This window comes from Ptychodera flava, chromosome 4 (assembly GCF_041260155.1).
Source record: "Ptychodera flava strain L36383 chromosome 4, AS_Pfla_20210202, whole genome shotgun sequence".
Classification (NCBI taxonomy): Eukaryota; Metazoa; Hemichordata; class Enteropneusta; family Ptychoderidae; genus Ptychodera; species Ptychodera flava.
The window spans coordinates 45812847-45822332 of record NC_091931.1 but is presented as its reverse complement, the minus strand read 5'-3'; the positions used below and the strand labels follow the sequence as shown (position 1 = coordinate 45822332).

Here is a 9486-nt window from a genome sequence, read left to right as displayed (position 1 = left end):
CAAGGTCATATCTTGAATTGAACTCAATAAGCTCTGGGCTGCCATTTCCAGGTCTGTTTATGATAGTAGAAGACGAATGGTGTGCAATGATTTGCCATCAGAAGACCCCTGTACTGGGTTATTACCCAGCGGAGTAGATGCAAATTCTACACAAAGAAAAGGTACAGATTACTCAAGTCTGTTGGGGATACCTTTTTAAATGGAAGTAGAATTGTGTTTTACAACTAACATAGTAGTATATTTTACATGTATGCAGTAACAAGGCACATGTAGTATCATCCTTCATGAAGTGTCTTAAGTGAGTGCTAAAAGTGACAGGTGTCTCTACAACAAGGGATGTTAATAATGATCTTGACAGCATTGATGGTACTGGTATTACAATAAAACATTAATTTTGTCAGAGTAGTTTAGAACTTGAGTGTCTGAAGTATGCTGCAGTCACATCTACTGCTGTTTTACTGTCACCTTACCTGTTATTGTTTTGCAGTATTTTCATATATTTTCCATTTACCCATAATTTACAGTTGTGTTATCACCTGTGTGTCATCCTGAATCAGACAGGGTACTCTGTCTTCTTGGGGTAAGGCATTTTCCTGTTCACCTGCAATCTTGGCTGTCATTATTGCACGAGAATAAATTAAAAATCAACACAAGTATAAAGCAACACCATAGGAATGAACGTAGGCACCAACAAAAATGTACCTCTGCTGTTTGACATACTCTGCAGAACAATACATGAATGCCGTACTGGTATGTTAAGCAAACAAGACAAGCTGGTTAGTCTGTGAAAGAATTCCTATAGTATGACAATTTGTTCTAAGTTTTTTCTCCTCTTTTCTTCATTCACATGGCAGCTACCCTTCATTTTATATAGTTGAATGTGTTTTCAGTGCTGTTTACAGTTCTAAATTGTTCAACCATCTCATCATCAAACATAAAAGTCACTTTGTTTACAAAGCAGCAAAGGAGTTTGTATTGCATGAAGACAACATGGAATACTGATGTCCAGTCTTTGTTAGCCTTGCTGTTTGCCAATAGCAAGTGGTCTGACGTTCCATAGAAACGTGCTATCTTTACTGCTTATGGTTAATTCTTTAGGATTTTTCATAATTGTATTTCTTTGACGTCAAAGCTTTACACAAAATCAAATCAATGTGACCTATTTTAAATTTTCCTTCCTGATTGCATGTTACACAGGGACTACCAAAATCAACTTGGTAGCTAAAACCAAAGAAAATTGTGTGCATATTCTCCAGTGTTGGTTGTATATTCATTTCCAGGTTGTGTGTGACTCATTGTCTCAAGTACACCAGCAGAATTTGATTCTGCTTGAAAAACATGTGAGTGTTTGACTGTATTTTCAACGTGATTCCTTAAACCCCATGAAATATAATTACATACAAGTCTATTCTCCTGTCTGTTTGACACAGCAGAAACTAATAATAATACAAGACGCAGTGATTACTTAGGCTCCCAAAGCAATAGCAAAACATCACACTTCAATATCTCAGGCAAGAGCAGGTTTTACCTTTGAGTAATCAAATGCACTGAAGAATTTCACACATAGCAACATTCTAGAATTTATTGAATATTCTGTACAGACTGGCGCATTTTTAGTTATCGTTTATCTTCCAAATGTAATATTGTAATTTAGTGTTTCATAATGTCTCTGGAACATATGTGTTTACACAAAGGTCTTAATTCCATCAGTGTGTGACGGTCGATCCATTAATCAAAATTAAGATCCACACAGTATTATTTTCATGATAAAGAACTGAGATGTGTATCAACTCCTTGACTATCAATTCATAACAAGCAAACTGATTGATGGCTTACACTAATGTAAAACATGAACCCACTAGTTATCCGATACCAATTTCTTATATTCTCAATCAAAATTCCAGATAGCAGTGTGCATTCAGCGGCTCTTGAGAACATGTCAACAGCAGACCCCCTCACAGTCGGATGGCATCTTGAAACTTTGTGAAGATCTCCATGACAAAGATGCTGGAACACTACAATTGAAGGTCACCAGATATGTGAGTAGCACTTTTGGAAATTGAATTCACACTGATGGAGACTCTCAAACAATGGTTTTCCCTTTATGGTTTTAGTTCTGGTGTTTTATTGCCCTCAACGATATCTTGAAATTTTAATGATGCCATAAATATGAAATAATGAACTTTCTGCACATAATGTGGTGTATTTATTGAACATATTGGCATTCATAAAATACCTCTTGATTTACTACTGTTAGATTCAGTAAGAAATATGAATTTTAAATTTAAAAATATCTCCTTCAACTGCATAGAATAAACTGTAATAGTTGACTTCAAGCAAGACATGGCATCACACAGAGGCAGAAAATGAAATTTTGTGGATTTGTTCTCATGTATATCAGTCTTAGCTGTGATGAAGCATGCAGTTTATTCATTTTACACATAAATGATTACTTGTTTTTATCAAGGAAGACATATCTATGAATTGCAATGCAGAGAAATTGCACTGAGCAAAAGGCTCCACAGAGGTACCATAAAAGGTTTCACTAAGTGCTCATAGTGTTGTTCTTGATGAATGTCTTCATCCCGCTGTGAATTACTTTGACACTAACATACCTTTTGGCATATTTTGCCGCTGACAAGGTATCATTTTCACTTCTCTGAATCTGTCACAGTTGTGAGTCCATTCTCTCACACAAGGTGCTTTTTCCTCATCTAGCTTGAAGAACAGACTGAATCGCAGTGCTGCATAATACTGTTTTTGTGTGAAGAGACGGGGGAACTTTTTTGTCAGGTATGTTGTATGACCTGTGTAAGTGTGGGATAGAAACCTTGATAAAGAATTGATTCCATCTCACTTTAATAAAAGAGAAATGCAGCTAACAGAACTGCCAGATATTGATCGCTGCAAAACTGTCTGTAGGCAGTCTGAAAATTGACAACATTTAAGTACCAAAGGCTGTGAGTAATTCAAAATTAAGAAAATTCAGTACATAACAAGTGATATATGCCCATGTGAACTTCTGTTGATTACATTACAATAATAACAAAATATTCTTATTCACCAGTATTAATTCAAATTTCATCGAGTACATCTATTGTTAATGCACATACTGAAGTCTGAGTTTTCATTTGAGTGAATACATCAATTTTTTTAGTTGAATCGAGAGTATTCAATAGAACTATGTGCTTTATTTACTTTTAGTGAATATATGTTAGATTTTTCTTCCATGCTCTGAACTTCTTGCATAAAAGCATTTTAGCTGGTGCACATTTACATGACAAAAACAAAAAGATCTGAAAATCGCGTTATGTGGCGATTTTGTTTAATATCACTATCATACTGTTATTCAGGAACAAACCAGTCTCATCCAGCTGTACATGTACGAGGATTGTACCTTTAAACAATGTTGTTCCACTTTACACTGTCACCATGGCAGATTTTCAAGTGATTGATGACTCATTAATTGGAAAACAGTGAAATATTGACAAGTGACCATCATGAAAAGGCCAGCACTCTCATTTTGATTTTGGATTGTGTTTGCTATGCTATCATAACAAACATCAAGTAATTGAGGTTTCTGACATGAAAATTTGAAAATGAGACAACAGAGATTATTAGGTCTAAATTTCTAGTTTGTTATACAAATATCAAAGCCATTAAAGAGTTGCCATTTTGTATACCCACCATAGCATTGTGATTAAGCAATATCAAAATTAAATTGCAAAGTCTCAATAATATTTTCTGTCAGTCATGAGTACTGTCTGTTTGTATGCTTACTCCAGGGTTCCACAGCACAGCCTGAAAGTGCTTTGCAATAATTTTGTTAATCTCACAATATGTGTGACTGTTTTTGGATAGAATCCAAACACAGTCCATCTTAAGCTGTGAATCAATTACTTAAACATCATATCACATCATGTCAAATGCTAGCCTGATAACAATTCTTCATCTCCTTGTTCCTATCACCAGGTGCTTGGAAACAGGGTATTGGACAGTAAAATTATTGTGAGTACCTGACATTTTGCTAGCTCAGATGATTCAATTACTTACACAGAACTTACAACAATGTTTCAATTTATTTGATTGTGCAGATATTTCCAGGAAAACAGCAAGGCAATGTATTTTATCTGTTTAATGTGATCAGAAATTTACCGGAATAATTCCATAAAAAGACTTTTCAATGACTCTGTTACTTTGCTGCAGTGTACATCTTATCAAGTTATATCATGCTTGGTTGAAGTGCAAAAAAATAAAAGTGTTTACAAAATTTTGTATTTCTAATATAAATGTGCATCTAGCTAACAGGTTTGTCTCCTATATTCATATTATAGTTACCTCATACTACTTTAAGTCATGTGATAGCTTCAAGAAAATCAGCCACTGTTGAAGACCTTCCAGTAAGTATATAATACTGTCAAATATTGCACTTTGACTTGGCAGATTAATTAATTGGTTTTATTGCCTTCTGCAGATATTCTTTTGGTTTTTTTGTGTGTAATTTGCTTCAGAAGAAAGTAATTAAATACAGGATGTAATGAACACCTGACTATAGATGCATGTTGCGTGATTTCAATTGAATTTGTTAATTGAGTGAAGGGAAGAAATCATGTCATTAGAATTATGTAAGAGAGACAATGCATCAGTATTTGAAATTAATGTGAGGAAAATTCTCTGGCAATACAAATACGAATGTTTAATTTGTTATCTATTAATTGAGAATTAACATGCTTCAAGAGTAATTCTTGCGATATTTAAGGCTGTTATTTTGTTCATCATTAATGATAACCTTATTTATTCAAGCCAGAGTGGCATTTTGACGTGATCTCATAAAATATTGAAAGCAAAAGTATTAGTTATTATGTTTCATTCCCTTGGTAACATGAATGATTTAGAGAAATGGAACCCCTATTTTACTGTTTGTTTTTTTAATTGTTGATAAAAAATACACTGATGGTAGGTTTGCATGTTTAATTACAATGTACAATGTAGATGTACATGCTCTTTGAACCATAATGTCATTTTTTGTTCATACTGTTTTGTTGATGATCTATCATCAGTTAATGCATGTGCGTATGCATGTCATTATTATGTTATTATGAGTGTATGTTTTGGTGAATACATTAACATATATCATCAGTGTAGGAAATTTGTTGAAACTAACACCCAGGTGTGTAGGCTGGTAACTTTAAAAATTACTTGCCTGTGATTAATAGTGTGTGCCCTATGAATATGTATTGCACACTATGCACTCAGTATATCACAACTCTGCTCTCAGCAAAGCAAAAATCAGAATAATTTCAACACTTCTTCAGTAGAGTGTAGTTAACTGTAAAATTTCACCTGCTTAACAAAAAATTTGCCAACCCTGGGTAGACAGTCATGCAGTTATGCCCAACTCTTACATAAGATATTGATGGTAATATTGATATTTATCTTTCTGATACTGTACATGTTCATCATGGAAGCATTAACATCGAAGTACAGAAAAGTTCTCTTCTTCCAAAGTGAATTAGCAAAACAGACATGTTTCGAACAAATCACTAGTCATTCTTCTTTCTGTGAATGTCATATATTCACATTTACTGTATATGTGTATTTATATTTACGCTATACATATAATACTGCAGCTGTTGAAATTTTGTTACTTTATGTGGATGAATTGCGAGAGTGCAATGAGATACATTAATTTCAATTATTTCTATTTAAACCTGCTGATACCAGATTTGTATTGTTTGTTTGTACCTTGCTCTGAAGTATATAACACACGAGTGATTTAGTATAAGTGTTACAGTGTTATTTATAAAATAAGCCATTTGATAATGAGGGCTTTGTCCATGGTGTGTTGGGCAATCCATATGGGAGTCCAAAATGTCATGTATGGCCCTGAAGTTCATACATAAGTACATTATTGATACTCATGCAGCACCAATTTAGGGAATTTTCCGGACATTTTTGAATCTGTTGCCTAAGTGAAACTGTAGTACATACATGTATTAAATGATAATTTATAATAATTCAATTTAATTATTCAAATAGCGGTAAAAGCAAAATTATTAAGTATGCATGCTAGGGAAACCCAACAAATATGTCTACTTTGCATCATGTATACTGTAACGTATAGAAATTTACTTCACAAAAGACCATTGTCACAGGTTATGATAATATCTACATATCTATAATAATGTCTTGTATACAATGACCTTGGACAAGCAGAGGCCTATTTCAGCTGTCTGATTGCTGTATTCTATATTATACCCATTGTATCAGCCTTTCTCTGTTTTCGTGTAAATTTGTGAGTGTATATTTTGTGTATGTATGCTATAATTACATATTATACTTTTTCAATGCATGGCACAAGTTTCAAATCAGTCATATTAATATCATTGTAATTATAGGTAGATGTACTTTGTCTGAGAGTAATAGCTTGCTATAAATTCAAGCCATGATTTAAGACCTTTCTCAAGCTTGCTTGTCCAAATTTCGTACAATAGAGGCAGCCATATACCTCTGAAGAGAAAGAGATTTCATCTTAAATAGGATGGAATGAAATGTATGCCAGGAATTAGACTATGCAGTGTCCTATAGAGCATTGATCAAAATAATGAGCACCATGAATTCAGTGTTTCTACACAAACAACATGCCATTCATGTCAGGGACAACTTCATGTAGTTCAAAAATAATTGGAGTTATTCCTATGGGACCCTGTTTTTCTTTGCATTGGAGATGCTCTTGAATGGTATACTGTATAAAAGCATGTTTAGGGATTTTTCAACTGCTATGTTTATATGGAGATGTTATTGTATATGATTAATTTTTTCATCTGGATACTTTGAAAACTGACTGTTCATTTTTTATTTTTTATTGTTGTATAAAAGCTAACTATTTTTCATTAAATACCACCATTGATTTGTTATTCTTATCTCTATAGGACTGCCAGGCTGAGCTGAGTCGAAGACTTGGGTTTGAAGTCACATCAATGATGTGTGTTCCACTGATGAACAAGAATTCAAGTGAAGTGGCTGCAATTGTGTTTGCTGTTAATAAAAAGGATGGCAAAAGGTATGAGAAATTTACAGATTAGCTTAAGGACAGTACTTTCAAAAGGTATCTTTGTCTGAAATGTAGCTTTTTTGTTTTTTTATTCTATTTTCACACAGATTTTATAATGTTATAGCAAGTTGTAATTTTTGGTTCTAATAAAACAGCCCAGACTGATAATCAGTATAATATGAGAGAATTTTTAATTTAGTTTTTGTCAGCATATCGAAAATGTGGCGTTAAACAAGCCAAGACTTGCTCTTATTGTGATATCATACTATTAGGGAGGGATTGAGACATCTGTAATTGGAAATTCTGCATAGATGGGTGCCAACTGGTCTAGTCACCATGGAATTCATTTTGTTCAAGTTGTGATGAGATTTTCTGAAATGTTGCTTTAAGTTTGAAAAGAATGGTGATCTCAATGAGGTCAGAGTTTTTAAAATGTGTTTGAAGCTTGCTAAAATACAGTTCCTGTAGTAGTACCAATTGAAAGTGATTATTTCCCACTCCTAAGGAGACCAGACAGAGAATATCTTTTTAAAAGATGGCCCCTGTCAAAATAGTTATTGGGATCCTAGGTGTGACATCACAAAACTGTCAATGCAATTATATGTAGAGGTGGAACTGGTAATTAAGATTCTTTGAAGCTGTAATGAACAATCATTAGTTCTAAGCAGAACATTTCAATCCTCATCTCAGGCCAACCATAAAGCATTTCCACTCTAATGAACTTAGTATTTAACATGACACCATTCAGCTTTCCCGTCATTATTTGCAACCGTAAAATGTACAGCATTAGCCAATCTATACATGCATATCATCCATGAAGTTACTCGGCAAACTAATCCATTTATGCAGAATATTACACTTTAACATGCGTGATTAAGAAACCATGTGAAGACCATCTCAGAGCAATGATTTACATACATGCTGTTGATGTTAAAATTGATGATTTTGTATTCATCCATTGCATTCTAAATATTAACTCAGGTGAGGTGATTGTATCTTTCATGAGTCTAGGGATTAAATCTTTCTTGTAAAAAATTTGTATGTTGAACTAGCTACACGATTGAAGATGAAGAGAAGATACGCTATTGCTACAGGTATACCTCATCAGTTCTAGCCAGTACTTTAGCTTTTCAGAAGGAAAACCAGCTCAAAATAGAAACTGAGGTAGGTCTGATATATGTCAATCTCTAAAGTGCTACTTCAATGCTAGTTTGATTTCCAAGGCAACATCATTAACATTAATGTCAAAGACTTTTATATTGGCTAAATTTGACTTGATCTTGATTTGAAATAAACCTCAACGCAAGGCTACACACTAAATTCATTCATTTTCTGGTAAAAATGTCCATAATTTGAACATAAAAGTGAGTTTGTAATCTGATACTTTCAACATGTTGGTTTCTCGGAAAAATGATTTATGCGTATTTGCATATTTGGATCCAATAAAGTCATGTGAACAAGATGGCTGCTTCAATCAAATTTACTTTGTTTTAATATCTTGTGTATGGACAGAGCAAATGCACTGAAACCTTGTAGTTGTTCAGGAGATGTAGGCTATATGATATACTGTTGTGGTTAAAAAACTACAGATGTGGAGAGCATCATGAAATCAATTAATCAAAACATTATTTCACAGACTATCCAAAAAGCTGTTCAGTGTGCACCTCAGAAGTGAAATAGCATGCCTCATGATTGCTAACATCAAGTCAAATTGTTAAAGATTGAGAAAAGTTGTTTATGTGGACATTTGTGGGTCAGCTGATTCCAAGATATTTAAAACATCACACTGCAGTTGTTGGCTTATCGACATCGCTAGGTTACTTAGTGCGCTCTGCCATAAAAGCGAGCAACATTGATACATGTCCCTGAGCAATTAACCAAGATTGGCTATAACAGTGTACATGTTTTTTGTGCAATGATTAGCAAATGGATCATTCAGTCAACATTTGCTAGATTAAAATGAAAGTTGATGTGAGCTATAATACCAATAGATTAGACATACTGTATACTGAAATTGGATCTGAAGATTACAAAAGATAAAAAAGGCTATTCTTGCAGATAAATGATCAAATATATGGAATTAATTGGATTTTCAGTGATTTTGAATTGAAGCAATGCAACCAAAAAAATTCAATAGTCCAAAAAATCATGAAAACTCAAAGTTACAGCACAAATTACTTGTATTATACATTTTTGCTAGCTATAGCTTATTTGGCCACACTCAAAGATCTTTAACTTAAAAGTCTATATAAAATGTCCCATTTGTTGGAAAATCTAAGTTGTATTGCCTCTCTTCATGATCTAACATTACATTTAATCACATTTGGTAGTCCGCTTTTTCTTGGAGATGAGTATATCTATACATGCAAACTGAAACATTAAGTTGCTTTCCAGTCAGTCTCTTACCAGAATTGTTCACTTTTTTTGAATGG

The 9486-nt window shown here is 33.6% G+C and overlaps 1 protein-coding gene across 1 annotated transcript in view; it reads left to right on the top strand.

Moving 5' to 3' along the window:
* Window positions 1-51: 51 nt before the first annotated feature.
* LOC139131951 (cGMP-dependent 3',5'-cyclic phosphodiesterase-like) overlaps window positions 52-9486 on the top strand; it is a gene marked incomplete at its 5' end in the record, with an annotated part of 18042 nt that continues 8607 nt past the window's right edge. The window contains 9 exon segments of the mRNA XM_070698286.1: window positions 52-161; window positions 525-580; window positions 1281-1340; window positions 1905-2039; window positions 2719-2793; window positions 3973-4008; window positions 4335-4400; window positions 6933-7063; window positions 8107-8218. Of these exon segments, the coding sequence (XP_070554387.1) occupies window positions 52-161; window positions 525-580; window positions 1281-1340; window positions 1905-2039; window positions 2719-2793; window positions 3973-4008; window positions 4335-4400; window positions 6933-7063; window positions 8107-8218 (781 nt within the window).